Source organism: Mesocricetus auratus, unplaced genomic scaffold (assembly GCF_017639785.1).
Source record: "Mesocricetus auratus isolate SY011 unplaced genomic scaffold, BCM_Maur_2.0 Super-Scaffold_100007, whole genome shotgun sequence".
NCBI classification, from domain to species: domain Eukaryota; kingdom Metazoa; phylum Chordata; class Mammalia; order Rodentia; family Cricetidae; genus Mesocricetus; species Mesocricetus auratus.
Window position 1 is genome coordinate 22361748 of NW_024429191.1, and position 26127 is coordinate 22387874.

The 26127-nt window shown below is 38.0% G+C and overlaps 1 protein-coding gene across 1 annotated transcript in view; it reads left to right on the plus strand.

Annotated features, from left to right (window-relative positions):
* Nucleotides 1-8557: 8557 nt before the first annotated feature.
* Gabrb2 (gamma-aminobutyric acid type A receptor subunit beta2) overlaps nt 8558-26127 on the plus strand; it is a 221053-nt gene continuing 203483 nt past the window's right edge. The window contains exons 1-4 of the mRNA XM_005071932.4: nt 8558-8807; nt 9958-10183; nt 10304-10395; nt 11354-11421. Coding sequence (XP_005071989.1) covers nt 10107-10183; nt 10304-10395; nt 11354-11421 — 237 coding nt within the window. The 5' untranslated portion in view covers nt 8558-8807; nt 9958-10106. The remainder of the gene's footprint in view (nt 8808-9957; nt 10184-10303; nt 10396-11353; nt 11422-26127) is intronic.

The following is a 26127-nucleotide window of genomic DNA, read 5'->3' on the forward strand; positions in this document are numbered from 1 at the left end:
CTGCTAAAAAAATGGAAGAGAACAGTGGCTAACATAACTCACTTACAATGTCCAGTTAAAGAAAGCATTCACTACCACACACTTCACCTATTACCTATGCCTTTTTTGCTCTAAGGTTGTGCTTAATCACAACGCTTTAACACCTGCCAAATATTATAAATAGAGGCATTATTAGAACCTACTAGATAGTATTGAAGGAAAATTAAGTGGAATACAGATGTACTAGAAAGTTAAATGGCAGGAAAGGGTGTTTAGTATCTGGCTGTATCCTAAGGGCATGTGATAAACATGAAAGACTATTTTGTTGTTGTTTATTTCAAAATAAGGTCTCACTACTTAGCCCTGGCTCTCCTAGTATTCACTCTTTAGACCAGGCAGACATCAGACTCACAGAGATCTGCCTGTCTCTGCCTTTCAAGTGCTTGTTAAAGGCATGTGTCTTTATTGTTAAAAAAGTCCATAGTTCCATGTGATATATTTCATATAATAATTAGACAACAACAAAAATAGTTTTATAGAATTCATGTATTTGAAATTTTATTTAGGACCTGGGATGATGGTGCAGTAGGTGAAATGAATACTGCCAAACCTAATGACCTGAGTTTGTATTTCCACCACCCAAGTAAATGCCAGGCAAAGGATTGCATTTCTATAACACCAGCACCTGAGAGCACAAACACCCCCTAATGCTCACCAAACAGCCAGTGAGGTTCAATTGATAACCTCTAGGTTAAGTTAAAAGTCATGTCTCAAGCAAATAATAATTATAGTTGTATAATTTTATCATTTTAAAGTGGACAATAAGTGGAGAAGATCACAAGGTTGACCTTCATCCTCCACAGACACATATCTGTGTGTGTATTTTGTACACCCGTGCATACACATCCCTATATACTTAGTATCCCAACTGGTAATCTTCTCAGCTCTGTTGACCTTGAACAGCTGGTGTTTATTGTTAGATGAGACACTGACTATGAATAAAGCCAAGTTTCACAAAACAGAATTCAAAAAAAAATACCTCAAGGTGTTGAGTGCACCCTAACTTTTTAAATTGGATTTAATCATAGAACCTTAACTTTGATATTTGGATTTTGTTTTTTATCACTTGCAACCCTAACAGCACTAAGTGATACCCTACATATGTTTGGGGAAATTATATGAGTAATGAATTGTTGGTGGTCATTACAGAAAAAAACCAGCCAGTGAGCATGAACTTGGAATGCATCAGTGATGACTCAAGACTGCAGTTAAAACTGTTAGGAACTCCTGATACATGTTAGAGCCATTAGCTGATCTTGGTGAGTAACAAAATGAGAAGAAAACCACAATTTGTTTGGTGAAAGCTGCTTTGGTAAGTCAATGGAGACATGAGTGGATATAAAAACACAGTTGGCTACAGACACAAAAGTATGAGGAGAGGAAGTCTGTATGAAGATAGAAATCCCTGGGTCTTTTTGCTTTCCTGGGCTGGGTTTCAAGTCAATCATCTTGTATGTATTCATTAAGCACTTACTATTAAGCTACTCTCTCATCAGATTCTAGGACTTTGAAAGCCATTATAAATATAAAACCTTTAACATCTAATTTTTGTAGGTCCCATGATATATACCATGCAGCATATTAAATATATATTTACTATATAATTGAACACACAGTATTAGATATTACAAGCATTTATCTAAATAGTCACTAGTTTCAACACCATGTGAACTGTTTTGAGACAGGTTTTCATTGTGTAGCCCTGGTTAGCCTGAAACTTGTTATGTAGACAAGACTGGATTCCGATGCATAGAGACTGAATCTCTGCCTCTCAAGTGTTGGGGTTAAGGGTGTGCCCCACAATACGTAGCATCAGAGATTTCTTTTTATTTACTTTGGTTAGCTTTGTTTGAATTTTTTTTTAAATACAGCATCTTGCTATTTAGTCTAGGATGGTTTGCAACTTGCAATTTTCCTGTACCAGTCTCCTGATTATTGGACTCTAAGTATGCCCCACCAAGCTTAGTTCTGGCAATGTGCTATCAGCTTTTAATTTCTGAAAAAAACCCACATTTTTCAGAACTCTAACATTTTGGTAGACTCTCAGAAGGCTTATAAGCACCAGGGTCATTAGCTGTCATGGTCAAGTGGATACATGTCATGAAAAAGGAACGCTAAATATGTGTGACCAATGCTCCAGAAAAATCCACATCATACATTGGATCACCCATTTTGGACATTCTTTGTTGATTAGAGACCTAAAAAAGAATGTGAGAAATTACTCCATAATTCTTTCATATTGCCACATGTCTATCAGTTTACACATATATATTGATAAGAGTTTCTATTTATTCCCCCCATTCAGGTTTTGAGAAACAGTTAACAACAAAAAGCCCAAAACCAACCAAAAAAAAAAAAAACAACTTCCTTTCCATCCCATCTATCTCTAACATGAAGGGAATGTAGTGTTTTATTACTGCTGAGACTTATGTGAATATAATTAGCATCCCCACGGTGTCAGACTCTAGGTAATTTCTTCATTGCGTAATTTGCCTCCATTTGAAGCATCGCTAATTTCATTTCTAACTTTGAGGTGCACTTTGCTTTCTGTATTCTTGAAGATCGATGAATCTGAAGTGGATCTGAAAGGTGTCCTGATTCAAATGATGTCCAATAACTCAAGCTGCCATGGTGCCTCTTGGTTATTTGATTCATAAAGTGCGGGGACCCTCTGTTTGATTTGAGATTTTATTTCAGTGATATTTGTCGGTGAGAAAAGTTTGAAAGCTTCAGAATACAATAATTTCACTTACCAGGATGGGCTTTAGCCCTAGAATATTGTCTCACAAACTGATAGTGACTTTTTGTTTTCTCATAGTATCATAAAGGGAGATTACATCTTATAGACATGTTGTTAGCACTGATTATATTACCTTACATAAAACATTTGAGATAATATTTGACACAGTGTTCTATTTTATTATTTTTACTAATGTATTTCCAGTTAAACACTTGAAATTATTAATAGCTAACTCTGTCCAAGTATTTTATCATAGCTAAAGTTCAATGTTAATATCATCTTTTGAAGGAGATACAGAATACAGTAAACTTGGAATCTATATCTAAGTTTCTTTAGAGAGAAAAATTTTCTTTTTAGCCATAAGCTTAATATGGAATTTGTGGTATTTCAGGAGAATTTTCTTTTCCGGTTCTGAGAAGGCAAGGTTAGTCAGAAAAATAAATCAAAAGTATTATACAACCAATATAACTTATAACTTCATTCAGTCACACCTACTAGCACAAAAATATATACAAATGCATTTATGTGTGGGATAAATGGAATGAATTTTCAGTGTGTGTATAGTGTTTGTGTACATGTATGCATTTAATTTCATCTAATGCAGGCATGTGTATGTGCAAGGGCACACCCGTGGAAGTCGGAGAGCATCTGAGGCTTTGGTGTTAACCTGTCTCCCAGTTTGAGAGGAGGCCTCTTTGTTGTATTATTGCTGCATATGCCAGGCTATCTAGCTGATTGGCTTCTCTTATCTCCACCCCAAATTCCCGGGAGAAGCATTGGGATTGCAGACACACTCTACTGTACCCGGTTCTACATGGGCTCTGGGGATTTGAACTCAAGTCTTCGTAATTCCACAGTGTCTTCTGACTTTTTTGTTAGTGAGCTCTGTTTTTTTTTCTTTTTATCAGTTCTTGTTTTCACATGTCAGTTGTTCATGCAGTGATATACCTGTCAACACTTTATTAATAGGTGCAAGTTTGTGCTGCTGTGGCATACCCTGAACTAATATAATATGTGTGTTTATATAAATGTGTATGAATACATATTTCACACTATAAGTCTACATATCATTGGAGACTGTCTTGTTACTCTTGAATATGGTTAATATTCTGGACACTTTAAAAAAGACTGATCAGTATTTAATGTTGAGAGTCATTATTCATTTTAATAACATGAGTTCGAACGTTTCAATGGTTCAGCAAAACAAGTAACACACTACCATGAGACTTTCCTCCTAAATCATCAGGATGCTTTCCCAGTAACAGGTCAGAAAGACTGACTTCTTGAACATCCAGTTTTCCTGCTCTGGTCTTTCTTCATGGATTAGGTTCATGTGTCAATGATTTTGCAGTCATGTTGTCTTTGGTGTCTTGGAGGGGGATTGGTTGCTTCCAGAATAGAACACCAACAAAGGGGTGGGAGTCGTTACATTTTAAAATCCCTTATTCTGGTTCAGGAACATGACAGTGAAATCAGTAAGATATGGTTATGGTTACATGATAACGCATTCTAAAATTAAAAATAAAGCAAGAGAATAAAGAATACAGTGTCATGAGGTAGGTGGTACTCTGCCCTCAGCCTAGCCCTCAACCACTCAATTCTAAACACGAGGGTTGCAGAGAACCAAATATCTGGGGTTATCTCTATTTATAGCACATACTGAACATGGTCAAACTAAATGAATAATAACCAGGATTTCTTGCCTATCACTACCACTGTGGCTCAAACCAGACATGTAGGAGTCACCCCACCTTTTTCAACTTCCATTCTCCAGATCCAACCTGTCAGAATGTTAGCCAGTTTGTCTACAAGATGGTGGTGGCATGTGCTTGTTTTTCTCACCACTATTTTCATTCAGAGCAACATCATCTCTCATCTGTATTCTCTCCTTGCTTCTGACAGATCCCTTACAGCCTTACCTGTCATTCTCCAGTGTGATTAAGATTCATCAGCCACACTTTTGCTTCCAAACATACCCATTTTCCAAATTTTCCCATTGTCCCTTCAGTGGATACTCTTGCTCTCACCCTCTATTAGTATTTTTCCTTCATCAACTCTATGCCAGGATAGCTTATCTTTCTTATTATTACCTATATTTGCCCTTCAACTATTTCCCTCCTATGTACTACATTCTATTTACTCTCACTCCCCATTTTTATCTTTCTTCCTTTTGTCATTCTCCTCTCCTTTACAGGTCCTCTCCCCTCATATCATATGTCTTTCTGTTTCATTTGGTGACCTACTGGTTTTAACCAGTACCATCTGTGTGGCTACAGGTTTGGCATTATCCACTGGTAGGCTCACTTTTTGGTACACACTGAAGATGACTTTATCTGCTCCAGATTCTATCACTTGTCTGTAGTTTAGCAGAATAGGGTAGTGTCCCACAAGTCCCTAGTAGATTCAAGGTTGCCTCTTGGCATGTCCAGTCTTGTTCTAGCTCAGTGCAGCTGAAACTGTTGTGAGATCGTTATTGTGTTGGCTGTGTCATAACCCGATGATATCATTTGCTGTCTCCACACCTTCTGGATCTTACAGTGCTTTACTTGCCTCTTCTTTACATGTTAAAAGTTGTGGTAAAAACTGAGCACTGAGCTTTTAGTAACTGAGTTACCTCACTTTGGCTTGACATAAGGGGAGGAGTTCGGACCTGCCTCAACTTGATGTGCCAGGCTTTGTGCAAACCCATGGAGGCCTGCCCCTTTCTGAATGGATAATGAGAGGGGTGGGTAGGGAGAGTGTAGATGGGAAAGGGGAGCGAACAGGAGGAGAGCAGGGAGGAGAAACTGCTTGCCAGGTAAAATAAATGAAAAATGTAAGTTACATAAAAATTAAAGAAATAAATCTGAGCACTCATCCATCACTTAGTCTAACAACCTTGTGCACCCCTGGCTCTGAGTTCACCAACATTCACTGCAAAAAAACAGTTCCTTTAATTTAGAGCGAGAGTGGTGCATTTGTCTATGGGTCCAAACATAAACATTTACACTGCTATATCAATCCTGGCAAACAAAAGTAATGAGGTACCTCAAAGTCAATTGTACCCCAACAAATAGGGTTTTTAACTAAGTTTAGAACACCAGGCATGCATTCCTTGCTGTGGAGTGGGCCTCAAATCCAATTTAAAGGCTTTTGGTTACTCTGTAACAGTTGTACAACTATTGTACAAGTGAGCACCTCTTGCGTGATAAATTGGCACTATAGCACACAGGGGTTCACAGCTGGTGGATACTACCAGTGCCTTATTTCCCATAGCACAGACTACATAGCATGTCCAGGTGCTATGGGAGTTAACCAAGACTTTCAGTCTCATTGCAGCCCAAAGATAGCTTACATTTCAAATTTCATGCAATGAATCACTTACCCAGTTACAAGCTTTACCTACACCCTCAGATTGAGTAATCTCCCAAAATAATGTAAACTATTTCCCTTGTCACATGCTCAATCTTCAATTAGCTCTATGATAGCCATTTGCCCTATTACAATATAAATGCCAGGAGGATGAGAACCACATCTGTTTTCAAATCATCATTGTCAACATTTGTCAAACAGCATTTGTCTATGATAATGAGTGAGTATTATATAAAAGAACAGTGATAGAAAATTGATGCCTGTTGTCGCTTTTTGTTTATATGGTAGATACTCAAAGATGACTATGAAACATTGTTCTCTTATGAGTGCTGACATTTTGCCCAATGACTTTACATTTTAGATCTTGGATCATATTTTCCATATCTCCATCAAATTTCAGATTGTATGTGATTTTTTTTCCAGTTTTGTATTTTCCTAGGTGGCTATACCAGCAAATCTTCCAGAGTGTTGGGACTACAGTGAGATTTATTTTAGGCATGCCTGTCTCATACCTTATGAGGAGAATAATGTATTTTTATTATTATTCCTTGTAATCAGAGATAAGAGATATAAATCACAGCTACCACATAGAGGACAACAATAGTTTCCTGTAATCTTTTGACATTTTATTTTCTTATCTTTTATAATTTTTACAACCCTCTTTTGAGTTTCTTCAAATGGCTGCTCCTTTATTCTCTTCAGGAAAATTTACAATAATTGCATCCAATTTGTGTTCTTTACATCTTTAAAGATGAATGACATTCAATATTGTTTGCTTTATTTCCCACACATTAAAGATTGCTAATATGTACTAGTCACATGACAAACAGCTACTCAAATGTTTTCATCATTCAACATTAATCTAGTGTTAATCTAGAAAAAATCAGTGTTAATATTTATCTAGATTAGGTTAATGAAGGAGACCATAGTTTAGAGACATTGGTGTCTTGCAAAGTTGTTTCTAGGTGTCTGAAAAGGTCCATCAATAATAGATCTTCAATATGTCCTTGTCTAATCACTCAGTGGGCCACTGCTATTATTTCAGGTAGATGTGAGGGTAGCTTGGGACTTATTCTGTTTTTTGAACTGATTTCTTTCAACCCAAATCAAAGATAATCTTCCTGAAGGTGATGGACAGGCAAAAGGGATAACTAATAGAAGGAAGGCTGGGTTTTGAGTTTTTTTTTTTTTAAGAAGGAAGGGAGCTTTCTAGGATTTCATCATTAGGTTACATTGTCTGCTAACTACTTTGAGATTATTTTAGTTTTTTAGTTACAGAAACATATTTTTCTATCTTCATTATATTTAGCTTGAATAATAGTTTTCTGTAAGAGCAAATATAAGGAAGAAAACTCTGCAATCTTTCTCCTGCCCCACCGCTGCTGGTGGTGGTGGTGGTGGTGGTGGTGGTGGTGGTGGTGGTGTGTGTGTGTGTGTGTGTGTGTGTGTGTGTGTGTGTGTGTGTGTGTGTGTGTGTGTTCTTTGTATAAGTTCCTGTAAGTCTCCAGACTAGCAGGTCGCCACGCAGTACATCTGCACTGTGATTATGGCGCTATTCTTTACCTGTCTGTAACCTAGAAACTTCCTCGGATCATGAGAGCAAACAGCTCTTTCCCTCTGGTTTGTGCTCCATCCTAGGGAAGCTATCAGACTCCTGCTGGCAACATCCCTCGTCCATGGTTCCCTTGGAGTCACCTCTCTAAGCTGCCCCAGGATGACTCTCATTGTCCCGGGGCGGTGGGGCGGGGGAAGGGAAGGAAGTTATATGGGTCAGGGGGGAAGCTGGACTTGGCTTCACCTCGGAACCTGCAACACCATATCAGCTTTGGACCCTGTGGGCACTGGGTTCCTGCTCTCAGCAGAGACCTGCTGGACCACCAGCCCTATGTGATCTGTGTGCTTTCTGTCTCCCAAGCGCCACGGGTGCTTGGAGGTCCCCCGCGTGGCAGGAAGGAGCTAGCAGTGGGCTTAGAGTTAAGACAGTCTAGTCTAAGGGTTAGAAACACTGTTTTAAAAGCGCAATTTGCTTTTCACTTTTCACCTGAATGACCTTGGACATGTTCCTCAGATTCTATGTGCCAATTTCTAAACCCTTAAAACGGGAACATTTAAGTGTCAACTTCGAACTAATATTGCATTAAGCATGGCTTTCTGCGCATAGTAGGTGCTCTCGGTAAATGATAATAAAGCTCAATAGTAGATACAGCTTAGTATTGGGGTCCAGGACCCAGGGTTGAGCTCCGCCTTTCCACTTATTCACCAAGGAGTGCTTTGGGTAGTTGGAGCACCTTCCCTGTTTCTTCCCCCACCCCCACCCCCAGCACCTCTCCAAAATAAGCCAAAGAACACGACTCCGGGACACCCCAGTCCCGATGTTCCGCCACCACCCCCCCGCGCGCCCTGGGCAAAGGAAATGATTTTTTCTATGAACTGAGTCTCAGTCTGGTGTCGGTAGTGATGTGCCTGGGGCAGTAGGGAAAGGGGGCTAAGAAGGCGATGGGGAAGTGGTGGCGTGGAGATAGGTGACTTGGTGTCTCAGGCGATCTAGAGGGCCCCTTCATTGTGCCTGCCTTCTGTGAAACACTGGGTTTGGAGCAGTTTCAGCTGGCCAGAGCGGAGCGGCAGGGGTGTAGCTCCATTGGGCCACAGTAGTGGGCGGCGAGCTCGGGAGGGTGAGGTAAGGAGTGGCGGGTGGCTGGGACCTTGATCATCGTGCGTGCGTGTATGTGCGTGTGTGTGTGTGTGTGTGTGTGTGTGTGTGTGTGTGTGTGTGTGTGTGTGTGTGTGTGTGTGTGTGTGTGTGCATCCGCGAGGCGTGGGGGACTGGAGGAGTGCATCCCACCCTGCCACCCGCCCTCGGTGCTTGGTGCCTCTTGGCCCCGCACCTGCGCTGGAGCATCAGTCACCCTCTGTCCCTCACGCACCCACCTCCCTTGTTTCTTAGTCAAACCTCACCCTGCCCACTTAGAATTTCCCGGTGCAGAGTCAGACCCAAACCCAGAGAAGCCTTTGCCTGACTGCTCCCCTCGCCCCCTCCCCCTCCTGCTATAAATAACCAGGCTAGCGGGTCAGGGACGTCACAACGCCAGAAACCAGGACCCCGAGTTTTCTTCTTGGGGAATAGGGGGCAAAGGGTGAGCAGAAGGAAAAGAAAGAAATCGCTCGTGAGTAGTGAAGCAAAAGCGTGCCCCTTGGTTCCCAGGAAAGAGTAGCATCTTTGAATTCCTGTATCCTTCTCGTTTCTTCTCACCCCCTTTCTGAATCTTTCATATTCTCAATCCACTCCCCACCCCCCTCGCTGAAAATCCAACGTTTGCTCAGCACTCCTCCCATTGGTTTCTTTTCTCCTCCTCGGACTCCTGTTCCCACTGCTCCCCTCCCCACTCTTAGTGCTCCCACCCCACCCCCACCGCCTCCACTTGTCCCAGGCAGGGACTGCTATTCTTACAGAAATAAAGTTCAACTCCTCGTCCCCTTCAACCTGCTTAGACCAAGAGTAGGATTTCAGGCACCCATCTCCCCCTGTAACCTGACCCTCACACGCCGTATCTCCTAATCTTTATTTTTCATAAAGGACACACACACACACACACACACACACACACACACACACACACACACACAAACCCGTGAGGTGCAAAACTACCTCTTGCAACAAAAGAAACTTACCAGACGCTCTCGTTGCTTTTGTCTTAAAGAAAATAAGACAACAAAGATTCAACTGTGCATGCACTTCTGGGATGACAGTTTAATATTATTTAAACATGTACATATTGCACATACATACGTTTTTCTTCCCTTTTCCCCTTTAATTTTTCTTAAACAAGGAAATCTCTGTCCCCGGCAGCCGCCGCTGCCCCTTTGATGTTTTGGTACGCCGTGCGCATGCGCTCCACATTAGAATTACTGCACTGGGCAGACTAAGTTGGATCTCCTCTCTTCAGTGAATCCCTCAATCCCATCAAAAACTAAAGGGATGTGGAGAGTCCGGAAAAGGGGCTACTTTGGGATTTGGTCGTTTCCCTTAATAATCGCCGCTGTCTGTGCTCAGAGGTAAGTGTGTTTTCTTTCCTCACTTGTCAGGGCTCTGTCTGCATACCTCTCTGTGGCATCTTGAAGATGCCGTTCTGGCTTCTTTATTCATTCCTGTCTATTTGTCACTTTTTTCTTTAGTGTCAATGACCCTAGTAATATGTCGCTGGTTAAAGAGACGGTGGACAGACTGTTGAAAGGCTATGACATTCGCCTGAGACCAGATTTTGGAGGTAATGGGATTGCCTTGCAAATAAGAAACAGCCCGGCTCTAGCCGAAAGCTGTCTTTTGGGCTTTGTGTGCGCTCTCTTCCTTCTCCTTAGTTGTGGGTGCATGTGGTGTATGGAATATTTCCCTATTTTACCATGCTGAGAAATGATCCAAACTTAAGTCAGTTTGTTACTGTCCAGCACTGGAGAGGTCTTTCAAAATGACCCCCTTGGCGTGTAATCAGACTTGGGAACTGCTTTCCATCTCCTTCACCATGATAAATCTTTGTTTCCAGTCTGAGCTTTCCTGAGATACAAGCCTCTTAAGTTTACTTAACGGTGTGCCCAGGGCTGTCTTGTAATGTATTTTTGAGGACAGGGTGTGCAGGCAGCTGGCTGAGAGGTGGCCTCAACTCCCTGTGCCCACCTACTTTGGAAGAGTTCTGGCCATGGTTTAAAGTGGCTCATGTCTGGATACCATCCAGTCCTATTAAGGGGAATGGCTTAGGAGTGAATGGGGTCTGGGGGATGGAGAATAAAGATAGCAGAGGGAACAGACATCTCTTTCTGTAGCCCTAAATAAGCTAGTGTGAAAACTGAATTTCACATTAAACTCTTAATGGAACTAAAGAGTTAAAACCTACACACAGAAGTGTGTGGGTAAAAATGAGAAGGAGGAGGTTTCAATGCAATACACACAAATTCCCAGGGCTAAAACATTGCTCTCTCTGCTGCTGTCAGTTGTATGAATTCACAGGCTAAGACATTGACATTTGTAGACACAGCTGGAATCACTGTCCCATCAGTACATGTGTACATATTCCTAGAGGAGTAGTTCCCCACTCTTCTTGCCAAGAAGTAGGGAAGTGATGAACATGAGGATTAACTTTAGAGAAGTTTTCAGTAGGGTTCCCAGTGACAACTCTTGTTGTGAATGACTAAGTTCTGAGAAGTCACGTGGCTGATCATCTTGATTTGCAGGTCCTCCTGTGGCTGTAGGAATGAACATTGATATTGCCAGCATTGATATGGTTTCTGAAGTCAATATGGTGAGTATTAATGTTCATAGCTATGCCTCTGCAATCCTTAATTTGGGAATGGGATATTGCAAGCATTGGGGGTGTGGTATAGTATTGGGACAGGGACATGATATTTTGCCCTGGAATTCATGGTAAATTTAGTTACAGAACAACTCCTTCTGGTTTATTGCACTTTTTCCCAATTTGGATTCAACACTGTGTCTCAATACAGACTGAATAAAAGACATCTCACTTTCATTTGTAAAAGGCAGCAATATGCTAGAGGCCCCCCTGCAGAATCTACGGTTCTTGCAAATTCTTGGACACATCAGTTTGTTAAGTGACAGTTCTGGATTTGGGGATCAGTCATGGGAAAAGGAGGATTTGAATGTGACACGGAGTCTATCTTACAAACTAAACTATTACAAAGAGACTAAATAATTGATCCTGGAATATTAATGCCCACTTGTTGCTTTGGAGAAAAGCCTCTTTACACTTAACTCCATTCAGCATTCCCACCTCCACTGCTCTCCATCTCCTTTAACCCCTTCTACTATCCCAGTGAGATAAAAGAAAAGCTGGTCACTATGTTTCCAAAAGGCAAGCTTAATAGCAAGTGTACTCTCTTATAGAACCTGCAGTGTCATTCATCATATGTACCAAGCTCATACAGTTTATTGACAGCCACACTCAGTACCTCTTTGTACAAGCACTAAGAAAGAGGGATGTAGGAAGAACCTGTGTTCTTCAACAGGGAATCACTTTTTTGGGGGGGGCTTGCTTCATGCAGGAGCGCCCCCTGCTGCCCATGTTGGAGCACTGCGGACATGCATGACAAGGACAAGTGTCCCAGATTCCCCCACTTAACTCAGGGGCATTTCTCCAGTGAGATTCTCTCTCTCTCTCTCTCTCTCTCTCTCTCTCTCTCTCTCTCTCTCTCTCTCTCTCTCTCTCTCTCTCTCTCTCTCTCTCTCTCTCTCTCTCTCTCTCTCTCTCTCTCTCTCTGTTTCATTTTTTCCCTTTAGGAAAGTCTGTCTAGACAGACGAGACCTCAATGTAATATTCCAGTATTCCTTCCAGATCTGATAGTACAGGGCGCTTTTCATATCGTTATATGACATCCTCCTGTCTTAAAAGTGGACGAATAATTAAAGAAGGAGTTGAAATGTGTAATATTTTATACAAACACTTCTAAGCCAGGCATTGGGACATGAAATTTAGGACATACTAATTAACTCAAGAAGTTTAAAGTATTAGAATTACGTCTGGCTCTCATCTCAACTTGACAGAAGTTCCCATATTCCCAGAAATCAAAGAGGCAACCCATATAGCAATCACAGAAGCTGGGTAGTAATGATCTCAAGGCATCGTAAGATTCTGATCAATTTATAGAAACTCAAGGGTGATAATCAATTATTCCGCAGTGGTTTAATAACAGAAATCACATTGTAATCATTGTTTTCATTGTATGGCACATACACACAGAAGAAAGACATTTCTCAGATATGTAAATATTTATTTTTGCTGGATTTGAGAAGTCTTCCATCAGTTTACATGTTTTGAATATGAACATAAAAATAGAAAATGTCCTAATCTGGGTGCTTCCCAGGTACTTGACTCTAAATTGAATTGTTAAGCTATTAACTTGAAAGTTATATAAAAATCAAGTAAAGTTTTGTGCTTTCTAATTGTGGTTGCATTAGACTCCTATTTCATCTATTTTCTATTTGATTTATGCTCCTCTTCTGTAATAAAATATTATTTTACCAACTTCTACTTTAAAACATCAAAAAATTACAATTTACACAAAAATAAGAAAAAACATCTAAAAGATAAAGCAATGTTCACTAAATGACCGACTCCAAGTTACTACAATAGGTTAGGTAAGGACTTGGGTGTATTACATCCTTACATGGGGTAGAATGGTAACTTGCATTTTCTTCATGCATTTCATTGACATTTTCCCCCTGCATGTACCATTTTGGAGTGGTATCAGAGGTGGACACAATGCCAAGACCTGCTAGTCAAAATATAGATCCAGCTGAGGCAGGGTGTCATCACTTTGAGCTATTTACTGTTGCAAGAGAAGTCATGGGATGTCGAAAGTGCAAAAATAAATGTCAGCTTGTAAATGGGACAACATTGTAGCATTAATGATTTGAAGCAAGTGTGAAAATTTCCAAGCCAGATTCCTTTCTTAGCTTAATGCTGACACTCATGGATTTGTCCAGCCACACTTGGAACTGTTGAAAAACTTATATTTACTCTAGCTTCCAGTCTTATTGACCTAAAACTAATCCTCAAAAGGATATTTTTATAGCATATGTTGCTATTACCTTGTTTCTAAATATGACTATTCCCTTGGAAGCAACAGATGAGTTAGACTCCTGTTGGTAGCTCAATATAAGACGTTCATTGTGTATTGTATAAAGTCCTCCAAGTGTTGGGCTGTTTTAGTTATATTTAGTATCTAAAGAATGGGTGATTATTTATTTAAGTGAAACCACAAATTTGATTAATACACAGATTTCTTCTTCAGTTTGGCTTGTGAACTAGTATCTAGTAGCTGTAACTTTTATTATGGTACATCTGCATTTGAAGAATGAGATTCCCTAGACCATTCACTCATTTGAACAGAAGGAAAACAGAAGGAATAAAGGTCTGTCTTGATGTGTTTTTTGTTCTGTTTTTTGTTTGTTTGTTTGTTTTGTTTTGCTTTACAGATGACAATGGTAGAAAGATCCTGATGTGGCTCAAAAGTGTTAGATGCCAGCTCCATTTCTTAGTCCCACTTAGTTTATCCTTATGTGTCAAAGGAGAACAATAGTTCTTTTCTACCATCCCAGATAAGTACCAGAAGTAGGAAAATGGCATTGGATGCACTTAACTTAATGATGAGTGAAAACCAGGCAAGCAATCAAGGTTCCCATTATTCACTCCTGCTACTGCCCTATGTTTCTGTGCAATGGTCATTAACCTCATTAGATTGCAGTTTCTCCATGGTTGAAATAAAAAGGACATGTTTAATTGACTTCCATCTCTAAGTTACACATGTCTCTAGTTACACTTGTTTGTTAGGGAAACTGTTACATTCAGAAAAGTTTCAGGAAAACTTTAAAACATAGAAAACATTAAGGAATACCCAAATTTCTAAACCGTGTGTAATTTTTAGTTCTAAAAGGGTGGTGACAGTGTGGCAGGCTCTTGACTTAGGTGACCATCATCCAGTAGAAGATCTTTGGAAAATATTATCTCAGTCAGAATGCTGCTAAGCAGGATGCTTGGCTTTGGAATGAAACATTTTTAGATGTCTTGGTTAAATTGGCAGGAATCTTTTTGTTAAGATTCTTTGATGAAAAGTGCATTTTACGATTCAAATTTGGCTCTGAGAATTATAGACCAAAATAGCTTTTTCTTCATTTGAGGCAGATTCTTCATTTTGAAATGGCACATTTGCCAACCAACTGAAGCAATATTTCACTTTTCAGGAAAGAGTTCTAGTAAACACATTCACAAAATTACCTTTTTATGGAATGGCAAATGAAGAGAAGTAATGCTATAAAAATATACAGATGTTTCTTGTATGGCCAGCTGCACAGCTTAAAATTCCATTCAAGAACTAGTTACTTAGCAGTTACTATAAGCAAGATATGTGTAAAGCCTGATGGACAAAGAAGATTACCCTGCCCCTGACCTCATGTAACTTTATATTTGAGTGTGGATTACTCTTCAAATTTGCCTCAGGTTCTTACATGTGCTCAGTCTAAGTCTTTCAGACCTTTGTTGAACAGCCAAGTGGGTGCCTAGTGTTCCCTCTCTTCTATCAGTCTTTTGTCACTTCTTAATTTCAATGCTCATTTAGTATTTGGTATGTCAAGTTCGCTTATTTGCTACATAGTTCACCTGTTCACTTCTATCATGTTGATGAATAATATCAAAACAAATAATGTTGTTTCTGCCAGTATTTTAAGTTTCCAACATTGAATGAAGAATTTTGTTATTACTGCCTACAACGTATAATGCATATGTGGAGAAAAAGAGCATAGTGCATAATGCTTGCTTTGAAGACATGCACCATTTAAAATGACAGTGTAGAGTGAATCCCAATGTCAACTTGTGAGTACTTTGAAGGAGGACAGGACATTATGTAGAAATATACAATAATGATGAGCTACAGAGAGGTCAAAATGGAGTGAGAGATCTATGGATAGGTGTTCCAAGAAGAAAGTAAAACTAGAAAGTAACTAATAGAAGAGAATATGGCAAGAGAAAAGAAATGGTATCAGGGATTTAGCTGGTAACTTTTAAAAACTGGTGTTATCCTGGGGACTATGGTGAAGACTTGGTGATGTAGTCAGATTATGCAGAGTACACAATGCGCATGTGTGTGTATGTGTGTGTGTGTCTGTCTGTGTGTCTATCTGCCTGTCTTACTCAAGAGCTTGTTATTGTTTTCAAAAGGAGTAAGGACTGATGGAAAAATCTTAACAGAGTAACATAGTCTGATTCAAACATCTAGAAGATGATTGAGAAGTATAGGAGGTGAATAGAAGTGGAGGAAATCTAAGGTCTAAAGAAAATATGAAAGTTAACTACAAAGGAATCATTGGTGAATTAAGATAAGATCATAATGGAGGAAGTAAAAAAACCATTCATTTATGGTTCCGTAGGGATTACATGAAGTCTGTGTCATTTATTACTACAGAGAACATAAGAAAGGCAGTGGAGTCTAGAAGGATAAGCTCTTAGCTGATGGTGTGTTCAGTTTGAGTAATGCTGAGTTTCCTAAATGCATACAGTGTTCAAGTAGGAGTAACTGGTAGGTGATTGAAAACTGGAAGCCTAGAATAATGAGGATGAATTGGAATGCTGTGGCAGGAAATAAGACTTACAACTGAATGAAGAAGAAAAGGGGGAAAAGAAGGCATCTGTGAGCACTGCAGTTTCAGTGGCAGACTGAAGCAAAGAAACTCAGAAAAGAGTTTGATCATCAGGTAAGATGCAGCTAAGAAGGTACTGATGTAAGAAAGGGTCAAGACTGGGCTGGTTTAACCCACAGAAACAGCTGACCTAAACAAGGGGCAGAACCTTGACTGGGAGGCCAGCATGGGAATGGTCCAGATTCCCTGAATATGCACGTCAGTGAGGAGGCCTAGGAAATCAATGAGGCCTTAGATAGTAGATCAATATTTATCCCTGACACACAAATGGATTTTGGGTGCCCATTCCACATGGAGGGATGCTCTCTCAACCTGGACTCTTGGGGGAGGGTCTAGGCCCTTCCCTGAATGAAATGACAGACTGGAGATCTCCCATGAATGGAGTGGGGATTGGGTTAGGGGCTGGGGGAAGGAGGGGAGGGAGAGGGAGCTGGGATCCACATATGAAGCAAGCTTGTTTCTAATTTAAATAAAAAATATTTTTATCAAAAAAAACTTTCAGTGAATACCCTAGAAGTTGATGCATATGAGAGTTTGAATGAGAAACAAGTAGTCAATTGGGTCAAGTGTTAGCAGGATCATTTTGGAGAAGTTGTGAGACTTGTTGCTCAGTCATGGTGACAGGAACATATGAAAAAAGCACAACGGGAACTTTTTAGTGACTGGAGGCAAATTGCACTTTTGAGGAGAGGAAAAGTGAAAAAAAAAGTATTTCTTTAGAGAAGAAATACCCTTCACGAAGCAGTGGTGAGAGATTCAAAAAATGATAGAGTAGATAGAGTGGGAATCTGAAAGTTTCTTGACTGAAGACTTGCATGTTCTTTGTACCACAGGAGACATTTTCTAGTGAGAGTGGAGGAAGGATGGCTGTTGTGGGAAGGTAATAGGGTCATTAGGCTAACAGGAAGAGGGATGAAGCATGAATGGACACTCAGTGGTTACAGTTTGGATTGTCTCTGAACAAACTATGTGAAAGATGCTCTTCTACTCAACACTGGCTAATTATCCCCTTCCTCATCCTCCTCTTCCTCCTCTTCTCACATTTCCTCTCTAGCTCCTTTCCAATTTTCTCTCTTCCTACTCACTTTGCCCATTTGTATCTATTCTCTTTTTCCTTATCAATTCTGTCCCAACTTTCTCCTCAACCTTTTCTCGTTCCTTTCCTGTTTCTCTTCCTGCTATTCACTTGTTTGCATCCTTTTTCTCTCCATTTCTTCCTCTTCTTCCCACTGTCTTCCTCCTCCACTATCTGTGCAGTGTTTAGTAATCACTAAAGTCATCACCATCTCCGTAATATGATAAAATAATTATATCCACTGTTTATTGAGTTCTTATTCAGTCATTGTGATATTTCTCATTATCTCATTACTAAACCTCTTAGAAAAACAGATTATTACAATCAAATTATTTATGAAAACAGAAACCCAAAGTGCAGAGATGAAGAATGATATTTTCAAGGTCACAAGGTGGCAAATAATCACCTTCACATCTTTCAATATTAGCATCTCATTTAGACTGTCCTTTTAACATGCAAAAGTCTAATTCTTTGTCATTTTCATTCTACCAGGACACTTTACTGTTTTTTATTTGTGTGTGTGTGTGTGTGTGTGTGTGTGTGTGTGTGTAAACATTGGATGGATTAAATAATGAGTCATTTATGAGATATAACTGTCATTCTTTATCCTATCTTTAAAACACCTCACTCTAGCACAAGTGATTCTTTTAGTCAGGTACCTTATTCAATGTATACTGAATATGGCCAAGTGACTAAAGAAAGTTTTATTATAAGATCTTAAGCAGTGTAGGAAGCTGATTGCATGGGGTTAACTTCCTTCATTGTAAATGATTGTCAATCATTGACAGGTCTAACCTTATTTTAGCACTTCAGCAATGTCAGTCAGGTGACCATCAGCATTACAAATTTATGATAAATAATTGTCATCAATATTGCTGACTTAATTTTCAAAAGATTTGCTCTGTTTTAATGATTTAATGTGTGGATAGGCACTGTGTGAAAAGACCATCCTCTCCCATTTTCTTTGCTCCTTATCAAGACCCCCATTTCCTACCCTTTTGGGCTTTTCCCTTTCCCACATGACCTATATGTGGTTCTATCATGAGCATGGAATCTTTTTAGACCTTTTCATGTGTTTTTAAACATCCATTACATTCAATAATTCCAATTTTAAAAATCTATCCTTTCAGCTCTCTATCAGAGGGCATTCTGTACTGCTTCTTTTGCTGGGTATTTAGCAAGGCTTTGCTTGATTGAGAGGTGAAGTAAGGATCTGACTATGGGCTTACATTGTAACAAAAGCAGATGGAGGGACATTTCTTCAATGTCATGATTTAGAAAGGCATCATATATGTTTTATTTTCCTCCTAAAACATTACACAGTTACAGTATTCCTACACAAAAATACTTTGGAGGAAGGAGGTTTAGTTTTTGGAAGGTTACATTCTTGTTTTTTATTCATTCAAAGTATCTGAACCTTGGCACTCTTGGTATTTGGGGTCAGGTAGCACTCTTGTAGAGAACCATCATGTGTACCCTAAGGTGGTCAACAGCACCTCTTGTTTCTATTTATTAGATGCATGTGGAACCCATTAAATTATGAAAACCAAAAAAAATGTCTTGTAGAATCAGTGGTTTTAACTTTTGTCTTCGAGCAAGTAAGGAAAAACACTCTTACTGAATCATGTTTTTCTTTGTTTAATGCCATTCTTATTTATGTTCAGAAGCCTGTTAGTCTATTGTGGGTAAACGATTTAGAAATACCAAAAACAAAAAACAAAACAAAAACAAAACAAAACCTTCATCCTCATTAGTTCTTCCAAATTGTTTTCATGTGGGCTTATTAATTTTTTCTTCTTTTTATTTAGAAACAATCATTTTGCATATCAATTTCCCCATTCCCTTCTCCCTCCCATCCTCCCATGCCCGCTACCAACCATCCAAACCACTCCTCACCCACTCGTATTTATCCCTAGTGCACAAATGAACTTTGGGAGCCTATTCACTATGAAGGGATACGATTTCATCCCAGATACATGAAGAAGGACCTAGGCCCTCCCCAAATGATTTTACAGACTTTGATGATCCCCCATGGAAGGATTTATTACATTTTAATACTTGTTCTTACTCATATTTTGCACAGTGCTTTTGATTATCTTATAGTACTATACAGTGCACTTTAATAAAACAAACTTTTTTTTACAATTATAGTAATTAGAATATATATCATCATTATCACCAAGGCAAACTAATTTTTGGATGTATGCTTTCTATAATTTTGTAGATGTGCAAATATATGAACATATGACCATGTACCAGTTATTCATTGACTGCTATTAGAAGAGGAATCTGTTGCATCTATTTAAGAGATGCATATAGTTATAACAATTGATTAAAAAATAAAGGAGAGCATAATGTAATTTTATGCTTAGTTAATAATGTTATACAGAATATGCAGAACAGAGAATTGTTCTAAAATATCTGTATGAGCTTGACTCATATCCTCGTAGCTATGGCGTTCTGAGTTTTCCTAAAATTACTATGTTTTTGAACAATATATAAATGCATTGAAGCTGGTCATTAAAGAAGAAAACATTGTTAATGAGATTTAAAAGATATAAAACCAAAATTTATATGTTTCCAGGCATGCATCTTATTTGTCAAATACATATTAAATCATATTACCCTATCATATTGTATATTACTCAAGGAGATAAATGGATTGTCACAGTCTATGTGGAGAAGTCTGGAGAGGTGTTTTGCCTTGCTGGCTTTTGCTGGCAATTTTGTTAACTTGCTATAGGCATTTTTTATTGCCAATTCTTATTTTCTTGTTCTGTAAGTTGGCACCCTAGTGTCCATTTTCCTGCCAAGAGGTCTTCGCTAAAAAAGTAATTCTCAGGCAATTGAAGATGATATAAATTTCTTCCTAACACAACAGCAACAATTAAATTAATGAAGTTTTAAAGGGAGATTAATGTATATCTTAGAAAAGGGATACGCGAGTAAGTCAGAGGGGAAGACCAGAGATTGGGAGGCCAGCCTTTGTAAGTACCTCTGATGCTCAGAACAAGCCTGACTATCTAAAGATGTGCAACCACTGAGGCCTCAACTTGTTTTTGATTGTTATTGACAGTCTTTTGGAAAATATTTATCAAGAGCTGACTACAGGACTGGCTTATTCGTAAGGTTTTATGGTAGTTTATTGAGGTAGATTTTACAATAGAGTTAAGTCTTTCTTTGAAATATAGAATTTATTTTTATTCCTGAAATTGAAAGTGAGAGGAAGATAGAGACAAGACCATTTCAGATGCTAAGACAGGGTTGTGAATATGTAATGCACAACAAAATGCTGAGGATTAATTCATGTGACCCCCCAGCTTTTCTGTTAGCATTCATGTCTTCTGAGTCTGTGCCAGAACCTGAGTTAGGAAATCAGTGTGAGGCAGAACTCCACATGTCTGAGAGTTCTCAGGCATCACAGATATAGTTATTGTTGGAGGATGTTATTCTTTTTTTGTTTGCTTGTATTTGCTTTTTGTTTTTCAAGATGGTGTTTTTCTGTGTAACAAGAGAAACTGTTCCCTAAGCTGTCCTGGAACTTGCTCTGTAGACCAAGCTGACCTCAAACTCATGAAGATCTGCCTGCCTCTGCCACCAGAATGCTAGGATTGAAGGTGTATACCACCACCTTCTTGTTGGCATATCATTCTTTTAGTAACACTAGTTTAGAATGAAATTAGAGTGAATTTGATATTTTTACCATCAAAAGAAATGGGAAAAATTGACTAGTCCCTAACTATGATGAAAGCTTTTTCAACAATAAAGCGTACTGCTCTTGCCAGAGGACTTGATTTCAATCCCCAGTACACATATCAGGTAGCTCTCAGTAGCCTGTAACTCCAAGCCCAAGGTTCTAATGCCAATGGTCTCCTTAGGAACTTTCACTCATATGTACATACCTACTCATAGACACACACATCACATATGTGCATGTAATTAAAAACAAATATTTTTGAAATGTAAGGCCTGGATGGTTGGGCACCTTAAAAATCAGTAATATTCAGCACCAAATTTGTTTAAAACTATTTATAAAAACCATTTTAAAATATTTTCTGCAGGTTTTTACATGGCAGTTATGTTACTTATCATTGCACTGCTATGATAGATCCCTCCCTGAATGAACTATCAGAATTTCATCTTGGCCCACGGTGTTAGAAGACACAGTCCATAGTCATGGGGCCTTGATGCCTGGAGCCTGTAGTGACCCAGCAGACCATGGATAAACAACAAGAAAAAAAGAGAACAATCCACATCATGGCAGCTGAGCAGGTCACACAGTTAATGACCAACCTTCCTCCATCTAGACCCCACCTCTTCAAGGCTACATTTCCATTACCACCATACACTGGAGAAATACATGTAAGCCTTTGTAGACATTTCAAATCCAAACCACAGCAATGCCACTTTAATTAAACAAATATTAAATAAGCAGATAAATGAAATTCAGTTTTCCATTATTTTCTTTTAAAATTTCGATTGAACTATTTCTATTTTTATATAAATTCTGTTATTTCAGTCTCCTCTGTAAGTATTTCAGATGCATAAATGTGGCTTGTAAATGTTTCTCATAATTATGAATATATAAATACTCATGATGATTCATATCTATTGTAAATATATTTGTAAACAAATTTTACATAATTTATCTGACATGATTATAAAATCATTGTCTTATTATATATTAACATGTACAATTTACATACTGATATACAAAAAATTATATCACTTTAAATCTGTTAATTAATAGATTTTATTTTGACCTATCACTTCATTTTGATAGGGAGAATTCACTATTGATAATTATTAGAACTTTTAATATTTTATAATAAATAAAATGAAAAACTCCATTCCACAATGCCAGTCACATGTTCTTGCATTTTCTGTGAAAATCATCGCTAATATATATTTTATGAAAGTGTTACAATTTCATAAGGTGCTCATGGAATTCCATATGTAGATGAACAATGAAATTTATATAAAAACATGTGTTATATATATACATACATGTGCATGAAGATACAGATATATGAATGTTAATGTGCCTAAAATATATTAAATGTAAGTTCATAATATAGTAATCAAAATTATACCTTATAATTTTGAATATCTTTACACCCATCATTTTACATGTCCCTGATCATGGCTAATTGTTTCTGGGATTTCACTCAGTGCCTAATCATATATAGAAAAACCATTTATTTTATTTTAGATAAATTTTGTTTCTGCTTTAACAGATAAAGCTTTCCTGAAGATCAGAGTGCAGAGCTAGCCACTAGTTAGCCATAGAGGCCAGGCAGTAGTGGCACACACCTTTATTCTCATCACTCAGAAGGCAGAGACAGGAGAGTCTCTGTGATTTTTAAGGTTACCCTGGGCTACAGAAGATTGATTAGGTCTATAAGAGAAACAAAGCCAGGGAGTGGTGGCTCACAACTTTAATCCCAGTACTTGGGAGTCACATTCCATGAAAATAGGAATCATGTTAGTAATCATGCAAAAATCAATCCACTTTTTCTTGTATGTTCTTTTGTTAACAGGAACATTAGATAGTAGGGACTTCAACAGAGAAAATTAAGTATTTGTTGTTTTCTATGAATATTTCTTACCTTGTAGCTTCTAATGTCTGAAACTGAAAAAAATATTTTTGAGTGTTTTTCTCTCTTCTTACAACACAGGGTTTGTTTATTTGAAACAGAGCTGCCTATTCCTGTTTCTTGAGACTAGTAAATTAGATTGACAATGAACTGTACAATTGAGCACCTAGCCATTCAGTTAATTACAAAGATAATCTTTAGACATTGATACTTATTTTGTGAGCATGCTGAGTTTTCAAGAGTTGGGCTTTTAAAATTATCTTCTCCTCTTTTGTTCATTTGCTCAGAGAGTAGATGTTAGAAGCTCCAGTCTCATGCTTGCTAGCTAGACATGACCTATCACTGAAATGTGTCTCCAGAAAGAACTCTTTTCTGCATTAATCATGAATGAAATGAGCTATGGGTCATTTTAAAGAAGCACCATAAGCAAAACTTCCAGCATGACAAAGAGTTTCAAGTATGAGTGAACAGCTGTGGATAAGTAGGGCTTACATTCTGATCACTATTTCTGTATTCGTTCTTCAGTTATCATTTGCTTGCTGTTTTTATGTGGTTGCCTTTTAAAGATGAGACAGAGAGAAGAGAATGGGATAGCTTGAGGGAATAATGAACACAGCAGACTTTTACCCAGGAGTCTGTAGCACGTCTTTGCCTACCTAGGAAAAAGAAAGCTGGTGTTTTACACTGTAGCTGAGTCTCACTTAATGTGAAATGTATGACATATGCAATAAAGACATGTAAGGATCTGTGTAGCCGGGCGTTGGTGGCGCACGCCTTTAATCCCAGCACTCGGGAGGCAGAAGCAGGCGGATCTCTGTGAGTTCGAGACCAGCCTGGACTACCAAGCGAGTTCCAGCACAGCCTCCAAAGCCACAGAGAAACCCTGTCTCGAAAAACCAAAAAAAAAAAAAAAAAAAAAAAAAAAAAAGGATCTGTGTATAACCCAGAACTGGCTTTTGGTTTGTCTATTTCTGTTTTTCCCCTCTGCCTTACATTACTTGCATGTGTGAGCCACACCCTCTACCAATGAATCCATTGCCAGATTTTGCCCCTTTGAATTTAGGTAAGCAAATGTATTATAACATATGGAGATTTTCTCTGTTCTTTGACGCTGTGAATCTTTATACAAAAAGCATTTTCATTTGAAAGAAAATGAAAGGTTCACACGAGAAAGATTTGTAATTTTGACCTGTGACTGAGAAATTATTATGACTAATTTTACAACTTGCTATTTTGAGAAACATCTATGATATGGTGCAATTTTAAAATAATTTATTTTCAAAAACTATGAAATAAATTATACAATTACATTTTATGGCTATGAACTGAGGAATTAGAAGATGAACCTGGGGCCTAATTACAACCAGGACAATACAGCTCTTTTTTATGACTTCAGCTCCAGAACATGCTGGGAGCAGAGTTGAAGCTAAAGTAAATAGAAAAATAATTTGCTAAGAACTGAGTAGATGTACCCTTGCCAGAATCTGCAAAGTTGATGGGTATGAGTCTACACCCCAGCTTAATAGGTGACCTTTTGGGTAATCCATGAAAATGAAATGAAGAGAATATTTTTTAAAAAGAAAAGCTTGTTATACTGTGAAACCATATAGTTTCAGTCATTTATATATGAATTCTGCTAGTAATTATCACTTTCAGTCCCAATAGGATTTGTGAGTAAATCGGAGATTATAATTTACAGTTTTCTTAGCTGTTATGCATTAGCTTTCTTACCTGAGAAATGAATTCAGTTCTTGCTCAAATCAAAAATGTGCTCAGAAGAAAGTATATGCTAATCCTGGGAATTAAGAGGAAAATTAGATTTTGATTAAATTTTAGGAGAGACTATTGGAGCAAAGAATAATTAGCCCTTTACATCACACTAGCCATTTTTATGGGATGACACCTGTCTCAGAATACTCTGCTGATCAGCATTTCCATTTCTATAAAATAATACCTACATGCGTTTCAGCCCAATTCAAAAGACTTCAGTTTGAGTAAACTCATTTCTAAGTTATAGAAAATATGTTGCTTAAAAAAACACATATGATATCTTTATCTTTAATAAACTTTATCTAAATTCCACATGGATTGATAGGAACAAAATTAGAAGAGATAGGTCACCTATATGATACTCTTTGCATACACATATATTTTACATAATTGCTGTTATATTGTATTTAGAAAGCAGAAGTCCTTGACTCAAACTATACTATCAAAAATTTTTTGGGGAGCGGGGGTTGAGACAGGGTTTCACTGTGGCTTTAGAGGCCATCCTGAAACTAGCTCTTGTAGACCAGGATGGTCTCGAATTCACAGATATCTGCCTGCCTCTGCCTCTTGAGTGCTGGGAGTAAAGGTATGCACCATTACTACCCGGCTATGCTATCAAATTTTAACAGACTAATTCTACACTTATGAAATAGTATTTATACCAAAAGGAAAACAACAGACGCCCCAAATTTATTCTATATTTGTAACTGATGAAATTTAAATTATGGAAAGGTTTTCTTGGATTCTAGACAATAGTATTTTTTTATTTGCTAATGGAGGAATTGAAATCTTTAAGATAGCTTTCAGTTGCTTGTTAAATTTATTTGTAAATCAAGTTCATTTTTCTGCTACAAAATTTTGTCCATAATTTTGTCCATATTTTAGGCCTTTTAAAAATCTGGATTATTTTCTTCTCACCATTAAAGTAATTTCTGGCCAGAAAAAATGACAAGTGAATATGATTACAATTAGCAAAATTAATATAAAAAATTCAGACTTCATAGAGCTATATTTATAGTATTAATAGTAAATACATTTATGTGAAACAAAATAGGATAATATTCTTATGCTTTCAGATATATTTATGACAGTCAGGATTTTGCTAATATCTTTTGATGCTGTCTATAGTCATTCTAATGATCGCCTAGAATTTTAATATATACATGTACTATATTTATAAAATCAGGTCTCCAAGTATGAACCTTATAATTTTGTGGAATTTTTGCTTTGCTACTATGAAATTAACAATATAAAGTACTTATATATCTTTATATTAGATATACTTGTAAAATTATTTTTCCTGCTTTTAGATCTGTAATTTTTACTCTGTAATTGATTCATTTATGTGTACTTT